At 36.5% G+C, this 20,608-nt stretch overlaps 2 protein-coding genes across 3 annotated transcripts; one reads left to right on the plus strand and one right to left on the minus strand.

The window, feature by feature from the left end:
• Positions 1 to 1,526: 1,526 nt before the first annotated feature.
• LOC147866734 (S-adenosyl-L-methionine-dependent methyltransferases superfamily protein) lies at positions 1,527 to 6,998 on the plus strand. The gene is made up of 6 exons (XM_087317213.1): positions 1,527 to 1,736; positions 2,984 to 3,062; positions 4,641 to 4,833; positions 5,344 to 5,417; positions 6,364 to 6,519; positions 6,638 to 6,998. Exons 1-6 carry the CDS (start codon positions 1,562 to 1,564, stop codon positions 6,783 to 6,785), a joined length of 825 nt encoding a protein of 274 aa, XP_087173339.1. The 5' UTR covers positions 1,527 to 1,561; the 3' UTR covers positions 6,786 to 6,998.
• G-TMT (gamma-tocopherol methyltransferase) lies at positions 6,883 to 12,799 on the minus strand. 2 transcript variants are annotated; one of them, XM_087317212.1, is made up of 8 exons: positions 12,572 to 12,720; positions 12,038 to 12,282; positions 9,739 to 9,908; positions 8,822 to 8,926; positions 7,989 to 8,099; positions 7,771 to 7,863; positions 7,553 to 7,655; positions 6,883 to 7,270 (listed from the first exon to the last, which is right to left on the minus strand). In XM_087317212.1, the coding sequence occupies exons 2-8, from the start codon at positions 12,237 to 12,239 to the stop codon at positions 7,152 to 7,154; spliced, it is 903 nt and encodes a 300-aa protein (XP_087173338.1). In that variant the 5' UTR covers positions 12,240 to 12,282; positions 12,572 to 12,720; the 3' UTR covers positions 6,883 to 7,151. The 2 variants fall into 2 exon arrangements, with proteins under 2 accessions (XP_087173338.1, XP_087173337.1); XM_087317211.1 differs by having other exon boundaries at positions 12,038 to 12,799.
• Between the last annotated feature and the right edge of the window lie 7,809 nt (positions 12,800 to 20,608).

A 20,608-nucleotide genomic window follows, 5' to 3' on the forward strand; every position in this document is an offset into this window, starting at 1 on the left:
TTGCTTCTTGTCGAGTTATATTGTATGGTGCAATCAAAAACCTCTTATCCATGAAAATTTCTTTTGTCCAGCCTCATTAGCCCACACAAATAGTTGCCACGGCTCATCTCTTTTTTGTTTATTGATCATAAAGTTCGTGCATTTTGAACCTAACCCTAAATTTGAAACCCATTCAAGGTTTCAAGGGGTGTTTTGGGCTACTTCTAAAGCCAATGATACTCCAAATGTTGGAACACAAATATATGGCCACAACAAAAAATCTTGAGTGGCAAGACCAAATTGGGGAACCTTGTCGCAAGCACATACATAGTTAGTTAGGAAGTATCTTCTTTTTCTTAGTTTGATTTTTTATGATATGTCAAGCACAACCACACACATTTGAGAATGTGTATTAAAGTCAACACACACATCTTCTAATCATCCTCAATGCATCATTTTATGATCCTTAGTAGAACTACTTATCTACATCTTCACAATATTAATATCTTAGGGCATGTAAAAGCCAAACTCTTGAAGCATGTATATCCCCACATTTCTACTCCATAGAAAAGAGTTGGTGTGACAAGAGTATCAAATAGTCACAATTTGTTCATGGTTCTTGAAATTGCAAACGTGCACATCGTATATACATACATACATACATACATAATATTATATATGATGACAACCAAACTCGAAGTAGAGCCATCTTTTTTACTCTCCATATTTTTAATGACAAGCAAAATGGGGCTCACAAGACCCAACCACACCTTCTCACCCCTTTTGCCATTTAACATGAAAAGTGCAATCATACTCCTTCACAATTGTCATCATGACATTGAATTTGAAAATGGAGTTCGCAAATGATCAAGAGGTGGAAATCACATTACAATTTGAAGTATTCTCGATCCTTGAACAACGTTTCCCACAATATACATGGCACAAATTCTCTTTAGTAGTATGCACAAACCATATGTATGTTCTCTATTTAAGCATAGGAGAAACCTTAAGAAAACACACAAGCCCCATGTAGCACCACCCTCAGTTGGTGCAATAACACAATTTTTGGGTTTCATGGGTCATGTTTATGTCCTCTCTAGGACATTAAAGTATCATCATTCAATATCTCCCTCATCCATTATGGCGAGTAATCAGGTTATTGGCACCATAGTCTGCATCTCCTAGACTACATGTTGCATTAGTGTATTGAAGAATTGGCGTCTTGATCTCCAAACAATTGGATTCACCATATAACAATAACTTGGTTAAAACTCTCTCGTTATTGGTTTGGTGGTCTACACTGTAGCATCAGAAGGCATAAATAACATCGAGACAAACCGAATTCACTCCTAAGCCTCGACTCCCACCATGTTATTCCACCATGAAGAAAGAGATGGTTAAGCCGTAGGTTGTGCTTAAGTTCCTCCTCATGTGGGAAGACATTAAGATGAAACATGTGCCTAGCTGTTTTATTCCCTTTGTCTCTCGTTTTTTTCTTATCGATGAAACATACTTGATCTTCCTTACATATTTAAATTTCAAAAAAATTTGTTCTGCTCGTCTGTGTGTGGCTCTCTCTCTGATGATGACGATGATAAGACTGATGCCGGTAGACATTGTAAGAAAAGCCGCTCCTCTCCTCCGATTCAGCTTTCCCTCTCACCACTCACCATCGATTCTCCGCATCTCCGTGGATTCGTTCGTATCTCCTTCTTCTCATCCTCTTCCTGTGCTCAGATGGAAATGCTTATCAAATGGTAAGGGTTTGCGATGCCCAGAGAGAGAGAGAGTGTGTGAGGATTTGGCGTTTTAAGCTCCTGTCAGGTGCAAATTCTTGTCAAAAGGTAAGTCTTTTATCTTTGTTCCGTAGAGAGAAAGAAATTTCTGTTTAGTATTCGCATCTACAAGTTTGGTTTCATTGAGATAAAGAGAAAGTCTGTATTTAGCTTCTTCTGCCAATTTCTGAGTATTTATCAAACGGTAAAACCTTGATATTTCCCAGATTTTTGAATGGTTTGTAGTTTACGTGAGCTACTCATGCTTGTCAATTAGCAACGAGAACAATGCACTTCTTTAGATTTCTGAGTATTTATCAAACGGTAAAACCTTGTTATTTCCCAGATTTTTGAATGGTTTGTAGTTTATGTGAGCTACTCATGCTTGTCAATTAGCAATGAGAACAATGCACTTCTTTAGAAGAAATATCATCTTTGTACTATGACGGTTTCAATGTTTCCTTGTTCTTGAAATCAACAGTAAGGTTACCCCATTCCTTTTTCTAGAGAAAGGGATATATTTACTAGCATTTGGATTTGGATTTGTTCTTGAAGTCAAGAGTAAAGTAACGGTTTCCTCCCTTCCAAGAGAAAGAAATTTCTATTAAGCATTAGCTTTGTAGGTCTTCTTGTTATCAAATTTAACAGTAAGGAGTGGTTTGCTTTATCTGAGAGAGATCTGTGAAGGTTCTGATTTCAACATTAAGGATATGGTTTCTTTGAGAGAAATAGATGTCCATGTATCATTTTCTTATAAGGTTTTCTTGCTCATCAAAATCCAACTTTCAACAATAAGCTGATGGTTTTTTATAAAAGAGAAAGAGATGTCTATGTAGCATTTCTCTTTCAAGGTTTTCATCTATCTTGAATTCAAGAGCTGTATGCTGTTTTGAGAGAAAGAGATGGTTCCCTCTGAGTAAGGAAGGAGGATGTCTATGTAAAGAAAGAAATGCATTTTCCTTCACGGCTTCTTTGTTGTTGAACTTAACTGTAAGTTGAATGGTTCCTTTGTTGTTGAATTTAACATGCAAAAGAAACGTACCATTGATTGTCAAAGTTTTATTTGCTTTCAATTTCAACAGTGAGCTGATACTTCTCCTTTTGAGGGAAAGATATGTCTCTTCCTCATTTTCTTTAGTTTTGAATACAACGACAACGTGATGGTTTGGAGAGAGAGGTATATAGCTCATGCTTTTTCTCAGGGCCAGGATGTTTTGGTTTGTTTTTAGTTTCTGGAGAGACAGAGACTGCGAATAGCATGCGGGAATATTCACTTGATGGGACAAGAATAACTACCTTGGTGCACTTGTAGGTGTTCCTTTGTCTAAAGACCATCACAGGTTTTCTCTTGGAAGAGTGCATCGTTTGAAATCTGACAATGATTAAATGTTTGAACTAAACTTTTTTTACATTCCCCGTTTACTCTTTAGGAATTGAAGCTGTCTTTCTCTCCACTTCTGTGTACTTCTATCATTCTTTGAGACTTTCTTTTCCTCTCTAAGCATCTCTTATGAAAATTGAGGAAAGTTTCTTCATCTCTCATCTAAATTCTATCTTTATTTGTGATTTCTTTCCTTTATATTTCCCTATGCATTGCTTTACCTATCTTTAGAGAAGTAAAGAGATAAATCAATTCTTCTGCGTATGTCTATCTCCTTGTAAATTGTCACTTTCTCTCTTCTTGATCTTCCTGTCTACATGCCTTGCCTCCGCAACTTTTCTGCATAGTTCTCATGTCTTTATTTGTGAATTCCTCTCTACAGTCCCCATCTATCTATCTGTCTATCTCTTTGAAAAGAATGAAGAGGTTTCCTTCAACACTTTCTGGACAATCATGTGTTCCTTTGTGACATTTTTCCTTTTTACCCTATGCATTCTTTATATTGTTTTAGAAAGGTGATAATATACATCATCTCTTCTGCGTATAAAGAATTTCCTTCCTCTGTCATCCAAAGTAATACAGAATGTATGTGTGTGCCATATGAGGTGAAGAATGCAGAATGAATGACAGAAGCATTGTGCCAACTTTCCTTGTCTTTGCAATTCCTTTATATGAACCTAGTTCACTGAAACCTACCTGTATGATCTACGGAGAATAGATTTAACCTTAATGTAGCCAAAAAATCTCGTTGATGTTCCTTTGGCTAGAGACTGTTCTAGGTTTTCTAATGGGAATATAGCTTCCGTGCTCTTGTATAGAATTGTGATATTCATTGCCAATTGTCTCTTTTTGTCATTTGTATGCTCAATTCTTGTATAATTCATTTTGTTTGACATGGCATACATCGTGTCAAGATTTTGGACTTCTGTGTGTTGGAGGACATGGTAGCTGGTTCGTATGAACTTTTTGAAGGGCCATTATGGATAATGCAGAATCATGAAGTAGAGTTAGAAAACAATCGTGTATTAGAGTTTACACACAACGTTCTTGATAGTTGCATAGGTGTGTACGAGTATTCACCTTTGTAAATCCTCATTTTTGTATCACAATTAAAATTTACCCTTGAATTCAGACATTTGATGTGCTTTAAAGCCTTTTACCATTATATTTTTGCCCCTTATGTCTATAATCTAGTTTATAGCAAGTTGCACCATCTCTCCTTTGCCTAATGGTAAAATCCAGAATATTCTGTTCTTACAAAAATATTTTAACACTAGTTGGCACATCACATGATATAAGAGAATCACAAAGATAACATTTGATACAGAAGTGTTGCAGTGTCAAGAAAAATACTTTGCTAAAGTGGCTATTGCGTATGTATGCAAATGAGTGGTGATTTGTTTCCTTTTTAGCTAAACGAAAATATATTGCTTTGATTTGAGCATAGATATTAAGAATATTTAACTAGACTTTACTTTCAAATCTTTGTACCATTTTGTGATCAGAGTGTGGAAAGAGGTGATATTGCCTGGGGATATTGCTATTGATGCCACATGTGGTAATGGAAATGATACCCTGGCTCTTGCGAAACTAGTATTTGCAGATGGTGGCCAAGGTCTCATCTATGCGTTTGACTTGCAACAAATTGCACTGAAGAATACTTCTGCCTTACTAGATCAAGAACTAAATGAGAATGATGTAAGCTTCACTTGTTTCCATTACTCGTCATCTTATGTCATATCAAGTTTATTCTGTAAGGTTTCTATCTTACCAATGGCCATTTATAAATAAAGGTGAGGTAAGCTGGTGTCAGGGTGAAAAGTAGGAGCTATTTATTACCAGATGGCTAATTTCAAGGATTTCAACGATGAATGCTTTTTAAACTTTTTCCGAATTTCACAAACAAATATGAAATTGCAAGTGATATTTGCGAGAAATAACTGAAATTTGGGAATCTTTGAAATCTAAGTCCAATTTTCTTCCTCTTCTAGGATTTCATAACCTGTGAATTTACTGACCCTTAATATTTAGTAATTCCATGAGCGTTCCTTACTTTTCACCCTGCCTGGCATTAACATGAATTTTAGGCAGTAGGTAGATGGAAACATTTTTTTTCATTTGGTTTTCTTGAAATAGTCAACAGATCTGTAGAAACCCAATCCCTGTTTGTTTTTGTGTAGTAAATGTTTTTCTGCATGTATTTCTCAGAGGAAACAAGTTCACCTATTTCAGATGTGCCACAGCAAGTTGGGAGAGGTGGTGAATTCTAAAAATTCTGTAAGGTTAGAAAAAACCAATTCTATCGTATGATTCTATTATATTGTAAACTGAAATTGCTTTTCCAAGAATATATAAATTTGAGGGGATAATAAAAACACTGGCATGTTCAAGGGGATAACATAAGATTGAAGTAAGCTCTCAGGAGACTATAATGTTTAGGATTATATCAGCATGATTGCGTGTAGAATGCCCATTTTTCTATTTGCGTTTTGAGGACTTACTTTTCCCTTTTGTGATTTGCCTTCTATAATATATATTTCCTATCCTATGCAAAAGCTGATAAGATATCGAGATCTGATGGAAGCTCCAATGATACATAAACCAGAATTCTACAACTCTTGTCTGAGCAGCAATTTCTGAACTGGACTACATTATTCAAACAAGGATATAGTTGTATTACTTATCTGGAGTCTATTGTGAGTAACCTAATATTGTTGAGCTTAAACTATTTGTGTCCACATGATGTCATTATATAGCAAGCGAAAAAGAGTATCAAAGATGGAGCTTCCTTTTGAAAACAGGTGCTAAAATTGTAATTCAAATGCAGAATCTAAGTTCATGATGTGTACGTGCAGTGCATTCTTGGTATTTAGGATGCCCCTCTGTTATTGTATTGAGTATAATCCAAATGTGGAATTTGTGCATACTTATTATTGTATCCTATAAGGGGTTCTGGTCTGGATGCCTGACGTTAACTATTTTTTTGCTGATGTCAAATTTGATATGCTGCATTAAATAGTAACACTATTAAGTACACTTTACATATGTTAAATTACAACATAGATATGTTAAAATGAAGTTGTGGACGACCTTTTTTGTTGAATATTTTGATGTTGAAGCCAAATTGATATGTTGCATTGCATATGAATACTATTGATTATACTTTAGATACTGTGCCTTGACTTTTGCTTGATTTCTCTTGCATGTGTTATATATGCTGAATTTCAGTGTTATAGCTTTCAACCTTGGTTATCTACCAAAGGGTGACAAATCAGTGATTACAGAGATCAGATCCACTGTCCAGGCATTGGAATCTGCAATCTCCTTGGTGAGACCTAAAGGAGTAATCACTATTGTATCATATGTTGGTCATCAAGGAGGAAGGTAAGTTATATCCATTTTTATGTTTTGGGAAAATTTGAGAAAGATGGAAGGGTCTTTTGATTCATTTCTGTAATTTAAGCTAGAAAATGGTTTGCCAATAAAACTTTGTTTCCAACAGGGAAGAGTATGAAGCTGTGCGATGTCTTGCATCAAATCTTCCAACCACACATTGGGTCTGCAGTCAACGAGAGTGGCTGAATCGACCATTATGCCCAAGATTGATTGTGTTATTCAAGAAGGGAGAGACAAGTGTGTCAAAAATATAGAACGAAGTCTTAAATATTGATCAACGGCCAGTCTTTTGAATTCAAAGATCTGGCCTTCTGAGAATACGCAATTGTAAATCAAAGCTCGACCTCAATACAATTTAAAATGGAACACATACATAGATAATCTTCAAGATGTATGTCTATACATAAGTTTGTCCTTCTGAAACCTCTCTTAAATGGTGGTAACATATCTTTCAATTTATTTGTAATGGGGATATGTCAAATGCTTTGGTATGTAAAAATGAATTCGAATTGAATTGAGTTGACAAATTGCAGGAAATCGGTAGATTTTGCTCCTAATTCAGGAGCTGAGAAGTACGCAGGGCGGGCCTGCTGCTTGGCTATGACCTTGTTTCTTGATAGTTAATGTACAATAATGGAATCTCCTTTGCGAGCTGTTATGATTGGAAACTTGATCAAACCTGAATTGTAGCCTTGTACCATGTAAGCCATAGCTATAGCACCTTTAAATGTTGTCCACCCTAGTACAAAAAAGATTCATAAATAACCAAACACAAACATTCAAAACAAAAGGGAAACCGTGAAACAAATGTTCGCCAGAAAGGAAGAACAATATAAGCCCATACAATAATGATAGCATTGGTCATTAAATTGGGGTTATCAATAGAAATTTTGGGGAACTAAAATAAAAAATAAGACATACTACATATAGCTCGCTCTTTCCAATTAAATGGATCTGTTTTCCATTGCTGTACATATGGACAAGGTTCATTTGTTCTTATCATTATTACTTATACTCGTACCTGAAGTTGCAAGACCAAATAAACCCTTGATGCTCAAAGCAGAGATGATGACAGCTGGCCAGAATGGTGTAACATGTTGAGACCAATCTGCAGATTTTACATCCTATGAAACAAAATCATAAGATAAGAATTCTTATGATAGCTAATGTGTGGGAACACTACCCATGAATTCTTCAATTGATAGTTACAAAAATGATAGCCTAATGCTGAAACTTTACCTCAAGTCCCATTGATTGAGCAATTTGGACATACTTGGAAGTAGCACACCACGCTGGAAGATAATACAATTTGCATAATTTGTCCAAAAGCTTCTGAATATTTTACAGGAAGATAGGATCATTAATTAACCCCACATTGGCAGGCATATTTTCCTAAACATTTTAGACCTACCCCTGAAATCCACATGCTTTGATGGACAATAATCAAGTGTTTTTACCTTCTCATCAGCTGTCAACTCTTTCTCATTTTGCAGAAGTTCTCGATGGCACCAAGTAACAATGATAATTCGTCCTCCTGGCTTCGTAACACGAACTAATTCTGCCAAGAACTAGGTCAGAAAAACATGTCAGTCATTAGAAAAAGTTATGACAATAGATTTCATACCTAAATATTAGTCTTCCCTGCACAACCTTGAATATTATGTCTCTCATATGCATAAATTTGCACTCATGCGCTTTAGCACCAACACTTTGAAATAAAATTAATGGAGGATAAAGACTCCCAAGGACAATTACAAATCTTGATCAAAGAGTGTTGTTCTTGGATACCAATAGCCTGAGTCCAAATTTGTATATATTAACCACAATGGGAAATAAGAGAAAAAGTGGTACTTAAGATTTGCAGCAAAGTCATAATTTCTTACTAAGAGCTAGGTTTACATAGATGGGTATTTGTATAAGTAAGAAACACTTCTAACAAAGTGTTGAAGATCAAAGAAAAAATGGTAGTTGTCATAAATGTCCTATTTGGCGCCTTTCAAATTTCAATCTGTCCACCTATCAATTTTAATTTTCTATTATTAGGCACAAGAGGCTCTACCCTCTGCTTTAGAAGCCCAATTAGCAATTATCCCTTAAGCATTCAAAGGTTTCTGCATCTGGGGGGGCTGGGGGCATTTGGAAATAAAGAAAAACTGAAGGGTAATTTGTGAAATCAGTACTAATACACCTAAAACTGGTCACTACATTTTCGTAAGACTCCTAATTCAATTGCAAACTCAGATTATTAGGTATTCGTAACAGTAATGTCTAGCAGAACATTTATATTTACCTTTTCCTTGTCGGGCATGTGTTCTCCGCTTTCCATAGACCAAACTAAATCAAACTCATCATCAGGAAAAGGCTGGTTCAATGCATCAGCTACTTGAAAACTAACCTGGATACAATTTCCAAAGCAACGGGAAAGAAAATGTTCCCCAATCAAACACGATAAACACATTAAAACTCTAGAGCATAAAATTTGATAGCCAACCTACATAGCTGAAATAAAAAACCTAGGTATCACAAAGAAATTTTGATCTAGAGATATGCTGTGGTCTTGATCACAAACAAGAGTCAAGCCTAATCAGTTCATAAGAAAGATTTAGAACCCCAAATTTGGAAACTGAGCTACATAGCTGAAATATCCACAACCAAAATACATGAGTTCCAACCTAGATATTACTAAAGTGCACAATGTGGCCCAGAACATCTAAGGGCATTATAGACCTGTTATCGCCTCAAACTTCCATGGTCTGAAAGCTATATTTCATGTAAGAAGTCGACCACATAGAGAATCCTTTGTGAAAATAGTTAAAAAGAACATGATCATAAAATAAAATTCAGAAAACGGCTCATAGGAAAGGTCTAAGACCAGAAATTTGGAAGCTAAGCTACTCATCTAGCATATCCACAACCAAAAGCATGATTCTACACCGAGAAATAAGAATGAGCTACATGGTTCAAAATCAGAAACTCTAACCTAGATATCTCAAATAAAAAATGATTGGTGGAATAAATAAGAATAAAAAATAGCAGGACGTTCTAGAACCAGATATTTAGAAACTATCTAAGAGAGCTGAAATATCCATAGCCTGAAAACATGAACTCTAACATAGATAATATGATCTCATTATAAGATATGGTCTTCTCTAGAAGTCACACATTTTCAAGATACAAGTGTATTTAAGACGACATTATGTGTTATACCTTATCTGATAAACCTGCTGACGCAGAAATCTCAGTTGCTCTCCGAGCCTGCTTTGGACTGAGAGTAATTCCTACTACCTCAGCTCCATACTTCCGTGCAAGGTATCTTGAGCTACCACCAATACCACATCCAACATCTACTATCTTCTTTGGCTTTCCTTCACCTTGATCTGCAAAAGAAACAGATTAAGTAAAAACAAATAAAGACATAACCAAAAGTTCCTGAGGCTTTTCCCCAACCTGATCTGCAAAAGAAACAGAGTGAGTAAACACAAATAAAGACATAACCACTAATTCCTGATGCTTTTCCCAACCTGATATGCATATGGAATGGAATAAATTAACATAAAAAAAGATGGAAGTGTGCAGAAAGAAACACGAGAAAAGAACTTTCTTTTAAAACACAAAGTGACCGTAAAAGAATGCCAGAAACACAGAGATGAGGAATGCAGAGAGAAAAGCAGGAAAGAAGTCCATTGAAAGAAAATTTAAATACAAGAGAACCAAATATTAGAAAATTGAGGATGTCAGAAATGCACTTAAGATATGAGTACTGCATAGAGAACAATGAACACAAAAAAGATACATCATAAAGAAAGGCAAAAGTTTCAAGAAGAAATGAACAAAGCAGAAAAAAATCATACCCTGCATACTTCTGTCTTTCTATTTGCATTCTTCATTTCTTCTGGCATACTTTTGTTTTCCTTTGTGGCTACTTTCCTTTTACTGTTCTCTCTGAATTCTTTACCTCTTAAGTCAAGTGAATAGGTTCTTCATCTCTTCAGCAAACTTCTGTCTTCTTTGTGGCTTCTTCATCTCTACATTCTTTAAAAGATGACGAGAGTTTTCATCTCTTCTTCATACTTTCCCCTTTCTTTGTCACTTCATTTTTTTTACAATCCCCATAACTCTTTATGAAGTGAAGATATCTTTCTCATTCTTTGAGACTTATTTTCCTCTCTAAGCATCACTTTAGAACAGTGAGGTGATTTTCTTCATCTCTCAAGGTAATCATATCTTTCTTTGTCACTTCTTTCCTAGGCATTCCTGCCTGTCTTTGGAATAGTGATGAGATTATTCATCAGTTCTGCATGTTTGTCTCTTTGTAAATACTGTCTTTCTAGCTTCTTGAACTTTCCTGTCTACATGCCTCACCTCTTCACCTTTTCTGCATACTTCTCATGTCTTTATTTGTGATTTTTTCTATTCTTTTATCTTTCCTCTCTACAGTTCCCATCTCTTTAAAAAGGATGAAAAGATTTCCTTCATCTGTTTCTGGACACCCATATGTTCCTTTTTTACTCTTTTCTATACATTCTTTTCATATTCCTTGAGAACGGTGAAGATATAATTCATCTCTTCTGCATGTTAAGAATTTTCCTTCATCTGTTATCCAAACTAATGCACAATTATGTGCGTGCCATAGGAGATGAAGAATGCAGAATGAATGGCGAAGCATGCAGAGAAAAGGACATGAAGATATAAAGAATGACCCTCTTTCTTGTGGCTCCTTTCTGTATTCTTCATATCTTGCACAAAATTCTATCTTTCTTCATTTCTCATCTTACTCTATTTCAAGGAATCCCATTTTTTTGTGAATTCTTTCTGTAGTCATCATCCTCTCTCAATGCTTCTATCTTTCTTTGTGAATTATTTATTTTTCCTTTTTCGTCCCTGACAAGACAGACGAATATTTCTTTCCATCTGCAAAATTCTGTCTTCAAGACTTTTTTTCCTTTATGATCCTCTCAAGGTACTTTCATCATCTCTCTCAAAAAATCTACACCTGAACCTAATACTAAACCTAAATTTGTAGAAATGAAGAGAGGAAAGAGAAATTACCGGGGATGTAAGCCCAGAGCAAACTTCTCTTCTATCATGTGAGACTGTGCAAACTTAAGAAACATAAACCTATACGTAAACCTGAAGCTCTATCTCTCTTGGAGAATTCTTTTCTTTACTGTTCCGTACTCGTCATATCTCTTAAGAAGCATAAACCCGAGCCTAAATGTAAAGGTAAAGGTCAAATATTTCTCATGTCTCTTAAGAAAACCTTAAAAGTAAAGATAAAGCTAGAGCATTTCTCATCTGTTATTAGAATACGTAAACGTAAACCTAAAGGTAAATAAAATAGAAATGAAGACCTTATCAGGGCTGAAAACTCAACCCATTCTTTCTGCCTCTCTTCTATATCTGTTCTGAGTTCTCTTCTTTTATGTTTCATATTCTTCATATCTATTAATAAAACCTAAACCTAAACATAAATGGCAACGAGAAGAGATGAAGAATATATTATTACCAGGGATGGAGGCCCAGCGCAAGCTTTCTTCTATCATTCGAACCTGAGCAGCTCTGTGATCAACCGAAAGAGCAGAAAGTAGAGGTAGGCCAGGTTCATAGAATCCATGGTGCATGTGTTCTCCCCACATATCCTCCCACAAACGAGAAGAAGCATCGTAGAACTTTGCAATGCCTTCATTCAGTTCTTCGTTATTATTCATGGATGCGGATTCACTTATATCTTGTGTGTTGGTCGATGCAGATCTGCAGATAATTGAAGGCGAATAAGAGGAAGAAAGAGAAAGTTTCCTGAGGTTTCCAACGTTGCATAAAGATGAGAGAACGTGCGAAAAGTCTGGTGAAAAAGACGATGAAGAAGAAAGGCTTCCGAGCTTTCTATGTCTGCATGAGGAGGAGAGAAAGTGAGAAAATACGATAGAGGAAGATGCTAATGATGGTGATGAAGAAGAAGAAGAGGAGGAGGAGGAGGAGGAGGAAGAAAAGGATCTGAGCTTTCCACTGTTGCTTGGGGAAGATAGAAGGTGAGGAAAACCTGCATCAGAAGGAGAATTAGAGAAGTTTTTCTTCGTCCTGATGCTGCAGTTGTTGTTTATAAGGATGAGGCTATGGTGGGGTGTGGAGGATGTGATGGATGCCATCGCCTAATTGTCACTACCTGCACAGCCCCAACACTTCCTACAATTCAGGTCATATACATATTATATATGTATACAGTATATGCATATTATGTGAAATGAAAACTTGAAACGAAAGACAGACAAAAAGACGACGACGAAGAAGAAGAAGCCACCACATATATTTTCAATTAACCTTTATTGTTTCCTTTTACACATTTCCGAGATGCTCTATGTATTCTTCTTTACTTATAAAACTATACTGATACATATATGATATATGTATGTATAGTTTTTACTCTTTCTAAGGCGCTCTTGGGGCACTTCGAGAGTGCATAGCTTAATCGATTCTTTGATTTAATTATTCGATGCATTGAAATCTGTTTACCAATTAAATTTCTTTGGTTCACATCGGCCTTCCGTTATAACATGGTACTTTAGGATTTTATGTTTTTACTATTGTAACGAATACGCTTGAGAAAATAGTTGATAAGACTTCATCATATTACTGCCTACATTGCATTATGAAATGGAGTCAATTGCAACACTTCCTAGAAAAGTTGGATCACAATAGAAAAAGAAAGATGAACCACGATAGAAAAAGAAAGATGGATGCATCCATAGACCTTGCACTACCAATGCGTTAAGAATAAAATAAAAATAAGACTATATAATTGCACCTTGTTGCGTTATTGTGAAAGAAAAATTAACTTGGGTATATCCTCTTCAATAATATGTACATGATGATACACATCTTTATGTTGTTTCTTCAATAATTTCATGAGAGCACAACATGAAGATGTTTAATTGTAATTTATTAAGAGTAAGAGAGTCATTAGACATAAGGTTTCTTGACAATAATTAAAGTTGAAGCACTAGGAGAATGACTAGGCCTAATGAACCCTTTCTTGGAAATCTACATTGCCTTTCTTTTATCCTATCTTGTTTGACATCATTGTATTATTATGAAGAAAAACTCTCATGGGTATATTGTGTTCAAGAGTATGTACTTGATGATACCTACTTTTCAAATGAGAATGAATAGGCTTGATGGACCCTTTCTCGGGGCACTCAGAAAATTGCATTGCCTTTCCTTTCTCCTATCGTGCTCCTTTGATGCACAAGTACAAGCTCTATGCTATTCTCCACATTTTTTAGTGACAACAAACAATTAGACATCTCATATCTAAAATAAAACAACATTATTTACTTACACATAATAAGATGGACAATCTTATGATACTTATCAACAAGTTTCTTAGAGAGACAAAAAAATAGTTGTCAAGTGAACTATTACACTCATATGAATTGATTTGAAGTTAGCCACTTATTGGAAGACATGCTCCCATAGACCGCATATTTCAAGGGGTTCCAATTATTTATGGATTACTTCGGTTATTGCCTCCAGGTGGGTTGGTAATGAGGTTAAGGTTTGTTGGACATACCAACTCCACTCCTAGTGCTCTGGCTAGACACATTGGCTACCATCAATCTTTTCGGTTGGCGTTTCTCGAAGACATCGAGCCATTGGTTAACAACCAAGCCGATGGAAATCAATAAACCTCTAATCGATGTAACCATCAATGGGGGCATTTTTAGTTAAAAGATTCAAAACTAGGATATGGGGATGAGCGTGGTAACAAAGTTCTACTAGTCTCAATCATTACAAGAATTAGAATTTACCATAAAAACTATTAGAAACTAAGGAAAAAAGCTATGCGTGCTTATCGTGTAATGTTCATTACATCCAACAAACACAATTGAAGAATAAATAACTTGTCTATTTCTTTATTCCATATGTATCATAGAATCATTTACGTCATGCATTCTAAATATTTCATTTAAACACGCATGAAGTTTATATTAATCACAAATGATATAGTATTTATCACAAATGTTATGGTAGTTTATTCAATAAAGCCTACGATATGCAATAAGCCATAAAAGACAAAACGTTATGTCATTCATTGGTTATTAGTAAGAAAATTTTCGAATAAAGGTAAATGCCTATTTCTTAAGGATTAGACGATTTAGATGTTGCTATGTATGTGTTCCTAAAGTCATTGTATAAAGGTTGATGATTTGATGTTGTTATGTATGTGTTCCTAAACTCATTGTACAAAGCATAGATTGAGATATTCGCATTCGTGGGGCCTCCCCCACGAATACCAACGAATACGTATAAGAATATTTATTCCAATATTCGTTAACTTTTTTTTTCCCCTTTTTTTCCCTAATTTTTTTTTGAAAAAATGCATTCGACGAGTAGCGAATAGAGAAGAGCTCTGTAGGGAATAGCAATCAACAATCCACAAGGAACAACATCAAACATCGGCTCCTCGTAGCAATGCAATGCAATGAAGGCCTTCGCTTTGTCTCATCGACCGCATACAAAGCGGCGATGGGCTGGCTTTCCGCGTTTCCGTAAAGAAAATCGAAAGAACTCTGATTGATTCTTATTTGTAGTTGGGATGCAGGGATAGAAATTTAGGGTTCGACTCCATTAAACATCGGTCATATATATTCTATATTCATATCATGTGAATGATGGCATGTAATGGCTTGAATCCTTCCTTGCTTTGTGTCGAGAGAATTTTATTTTGCATTCTATGTAGAAAACTCATTCTTCTGTTGAAGAAATCCATGGATTGCTGACATGAAGAAGCTGTCTTATTTTTCCATTTTTGAAGAATCATTCTCACGTGCAGGTTAAATGGGTTGAAAACCTTCTTTGATCTGTGAAAGAGGAGTTATGCAGAAGCGAATTCTCTATTGGAGGAGAGTCCATGGCTTGTTGATGAAGAAGCTTTTGTTTTGAAGATTCATTGCAAAGTTAACGTATAATGGCTTGTTGAAGAAGAGTTTTTTGTAGAACAATTATTGTCAAGTACAGGTATAATGGCGTGATTCCTTTTTTGATCTGTGAAAGAGGAGTTATGCATTCTATGTAGGGGCTCATTTTTTTGTTAAGGAAGCCATAGATTTTCGATGAAGAAACCTTTGCGTTTAGAAGAATCAAAGTGATATTAATGCCTCTGATCTTTATTTAATATGCTATACATTTTATGCAGATATTCGTTTTCTGCTGAAGAATCCCTGCACTGTTGATTGAGAAGCCCTTTTGGGGAAGAAGGATTAGTTCGGATTCTCCTTTAATCTGTTGATGAACTTACAAGAATGTGTTATTAAACGATTCAGGTTCTGTTGACAAATCCATGACCCCCTGAAGAAGAAACTTTTGAAGAGTATTTCACATCTAGAGGTGTATAATGACTTCAATCCATGGCTCAATAAAGAAGCTCTAGATCACAAATTTTCATTGAGCCATGGAAAATGAAGAAGCTTCTACACTTCCATGGCTCAATCAAGAAGCTCTTCGCAATCATTCACATTTTTAAGAGTTATAATTCCGCTTTGATCTGTGAAATCATCTAAAATCATCCATTCAGATGCATCAAAAGGGCATCAAAAGGGCTCATAATCGCTTTAATTAAAACTTTTCTTTCTTATGTTAGTGTGTTAGTGTGATTTTGAAGACCTTCCATTTTTCTATTAATTGGTGATTTTTCCTTTTTTTTTTAAGTGAATTGAATAATTTTTATTATGTAAATTTATTTTCCATAAACGAATGGTTTTATAATATTCTTGGGGCAATTTTATATTCTCGAATACTACGAATATTGCGGATGTCGAATACCACGCATATCACACATGGTTCAATCTATGGTACAAAGGTACATGATAAAAATGTTGCTATGCATGTGTTCCTAGAATCATTGTATAGAGGTAGATGATTTAGATGTTGTTATGCATGTGTTCCTAAACTCATTGTACATTGAAAAACAATTTAAGAGGAGCTTATGTGTTCTATGGATTTGGTCATGCCATATAAGTGGCTGGCTCAATAATAATATAATGTTTGTATTTATGTTTTGATGTTACTTCATAATCAAAAGTTACGAGTCCTATTGAATCCTAAGCTTCCCTAGGACTATATCCATAGAATTTTGGTATTTAGACTTAGAAGATACATAGAAGCTGATTTTGGAGCCAAATGTAAAATTTAGGATAAAATTTAGTCTCGTAACAAATCTATCAACAATATTTTTTTGTTTTTTTTTCCAAAAAAAATCTCCTTCCATTTTATATTAGTTATAAAATTTTACAGATGAGAGTGTTATGTACAAATCCCTGTAGGGACGTGATAGTTCCATCTTATGTGGATGCCCACTGACTCAAGAAAAGGAGAGGAGTCAGGACGACCATTATTGGATAAAGGCTACTCGTTGACTTTCAACTCCATCGGAGCTGCCCTTGAGGCCATTGCATTGGCTTTTTAGAGTGGCTACAACTTCACTCCATATCTCTTGCATTAACATTACTGGATGTGCGGTTTGGTTGGGGAAGACCTGTCTACATCGTTGTTTCCATAGAGTCCAAAGAGTTATTGGGTTGACCAATTCCAACACAACTTGAGTTTTGGCATAAATAGGAGTTGAGGGAATATTGCCGACGGTGGAAAAAAAACCTCTTGTGCTTTTATCACCAATTTCATCCCCTCCTCCTAATGCTCATACTTGTCAACTAGGGTTTGCCATTGGTAACTAACATACATTTCCCCACATCACTGTGCTTTGCACCTACCATAATTGCAATAGGCAGCCAATCCCCCGCCATATTCAATAGGTTTCTAGACAGTCCCACAAAGCGTGTCAAATTGTTTCTGTTGCATTTGGGCATGCTACACAATTAAGAGAGCTAAGGGTCCCATGTTGCCACGCTCCAACCGGTAGTGACTTATGTATTAATTAATAGCCATTGGATTGTGGTAATTCGCCTCATGTGTTGTTGTTTCCAGATTCTCTACCAAAACTTGGTGATAATTGTGTGAGGAACATGATATGTGTGCCAGACCTTTGCAGCAGCTGGCTCTCAGACGGTTTGAGCGGCTAGAATGTGGCAACCCAATCTAGTTGTGAATTGGAAGAAAGCGACGATGACTTACGAGCAATTGGATTTGGACTATGGTTTAGACCAAAAGACTTTGTTACTCTTGTAATGCTTCTACTCAAACCTAGAGTTGGGCTTGTTATGGTTGGTTGAACCTATTACAAAATAAGGATGTCAAAGCCTAACTATTCCAACCATTTTGAAAAAAAACAAGAGAAGAAAGAACACATACATTATACCAAAAGCGACGATGACTTACGAGCAATTGGATTTGGACTATGGTTTAGACCAAAAGACTTTGTTACTCTTGTAATGCTTCTACTCAAACCTAGAGTTGGGCTTGTTATGGTTGGTTGAACCTATTACAAAATAAGGATGTCAAAGCCTAACTATTCCAACCATTTTGAAAAAAAACAAGAGAAGAAAGAACACATACATATATAATATATTCTTTCCAAATATGACAGACACTTTGTATACGACAAGCTTCTCTATCTCAGCTCTTACCCACAGCCTTTAGCAATTTGATCGACTCTTCTGTGCGAATGTTTCTCATTTTTCTGGAGGATTTGGAGGTAGTGCTACTTCTGATGGATTCTCTTGAATGCACCAAAATCTCTGCAAGCTCTGCTCTAATGTTGGGATCTAGCATTAGGTTCTGTGGCTTCACATCCAAATGAACCACTTTGTCTCTGCTTCCCTCATGCAGAAACGCAAGTCTTCGTGCCACGTCCACAACAATCCTGTTCTGTATCTCCCATAGTCAGGTATGTGATCGCTCCTCATTCTTCTCTTCTGTGGTACATTGGAATATCCATCTATGGAGACATCCTCCATGTACTCGTATACCAGAAGCCGATGAGTCCCTTATGCACAGAAACCCCTCAGCTGGACGAGATTGACATGGCTCAAGCTGTCCAGTGCAACTACCTATGTTCAGAATTGCTTCTTCCCCAATGATTACCTGCCCAGAGAACTTAATCAGTCACATAAAAAATATATAAATTAATAGGCGTGAACTGGATTGCTGACATTAGGCAAAATGGAACTAGTATGACCAACGAATAACATGAGCTGTTTCACTGCTACTTTGATTGCACCAGTGCTCTTGGTGTCCACATTAGTGCTATGATTCTGATTTTGATGAGTGGAGGGAGGTAGGATAAGGCCTTCATAAACGGCGCCGGAATCCCCTTTTCCTAGCTTCTTGCTGAATCCCTCTGTGGCAGCTTCTAGCTCCTTGTAAGAGTCTCTAGGAGGCAAGCCAGGTAAGCTTTCCAAGAAATCCTCTTCTTCTGAATCAGGGTACTCTACTGCCTTCCTTGCTAGTCTCTGACCAATGAAGACTCCGAGAATGGCAAGGCAAATGATCACAACACCCAAACCAACAGTTAGACTGAAAATAAAACTCATAGAAGCTCCTGCATTATCATTAGCAATTGGGCAAACATAAATTAGTGCATTGGGTTGCATTATTCACAATGCGAGGATCCATGTACCTTGGCAACTCAAGAAATTGATGTTCCATAGCTATGCTGCAATTCAGCGGAGTGATGAGGTGATGTCCCTGTCAGCTGCAAGTTTGGAGACAGCTACAAATGCTGTTTACACTGCAATAGAAGGGTAACTTACAGTAGCTGCTGAAGAATTTCTTGAAAAGCCATCGTGAGAGAGGAGAAAAGAGTCTATATTGCCTGTTGGCATGAGACGCAGATATCTGAACCTGGAGCCCTTCAAATGAGTACTTATAAAATGGATGCCATGAATGATAAACCCATCGGTTTCTGCGTGACGCTGGGTAGTAATCACAGAGCTCCTTGATCTAGATTCACCCCAATCCATCTGGGTTATACATTACCACAACGAGTTTGGAAGCAGAGTGCAAAACTCCAGTGAGTTATCCAGAAAAGCCTTCTGCATAAGTGATGACTGGCATAGGGTATATTGATCAGTTGTTGATGAAAGGTGGCATAGAGCACAGGCCCAGCGGGCTCTGATTTCCAGACATAATGGCCAATAGAGACATCATCCAAGGAGATGCCTCGTGTGAGAGTGTGGTTATGCGTAAGACCTTGTCTTGCGAGCAAAACATCTTTAGAATAATTGTAGCTCTGTCAAAGAGTGGAGTTACTGTCATCTTGATTCACAAGGTTCCCCATGTCATTCATCAGAACACTGTATATTTCTGGAGGAGAAGACCAAACCACTCTGACAGAAGGATTAGGATGAATAGAGTCATTGTTAGAGCTGCCATTGATGTTGCTGGTAATTGAGGTGTTGTCTTGAAGTATGATCTGTCTGTCAGGGTAAATGAGGTTTAGGGTTGCATTGGGTGAGACGGGGTGGTCTCTGTTGGCAATCCAAATCACAGTAGTGTTGAAGAGAGTGCAGAAGATGACGAGAAGACGCGTATGGTTTGTATATGGTACAAATTGCCAGGAGAAGGATCAATTGCTATTAAGAACAATCTTAAGGCTAGTATTCAGTGCAGTGGCTATGGTGGTGGTGTTATCAGGTACTAACAATTGCTCAGGGATTGTGGCACTATAAGTTATTGGTATGAGAATGAGCTGCAGAGAACCAGCCATGACTGTAAGGATGAGAATATGGATATGGTCATGTTGCCTTGTGGGTGATGACAAATCGTGATCGCCTTTGAACCGGTGAACTGAAGGTAATTAATCTTGGCAGAAAAAATTTAGACAGTGCAAGATCCACAAAAATGGAGGAAAGACAACAAATGTGCGTCTTTTGATTTGCTTGCAAATAAAAACGTCCCATTGTGCAGTTGAGCTATATATGGAGTATACACAGACAAATACAGTGTTAATTATTATAAGATGTGAGAAAATGAATAGGTCGATGGAGCAAGTGATCGAGCTTTGTGTGAGGATAGACTATATATATCAATTAGCGTAGCATGACATCCATCGGTTATTACTTAGTAAATTTATCGGTAAAGGTAGAACCGTAGTTGCCTATTTCTCAACCATAAACAGATTTAG

This window comes from Azolla caroliniana, unplaced genomic scaffold (genome assembly GCF_043228905.1).
Source record: "Azolla caroliniana isolate FFs.n. ecotype wild unplaced genomic scaffold, voAzoCaro1.0.p SCAF_3, whole genome shotgun sequence".
NCBI classification, from domain to species: Eukaryota; Viridiplantae; Streptophyta; class Polypodiopsida; order Salviniales; family Salviniaceae; genus Azolla; species Azolla caroliniana.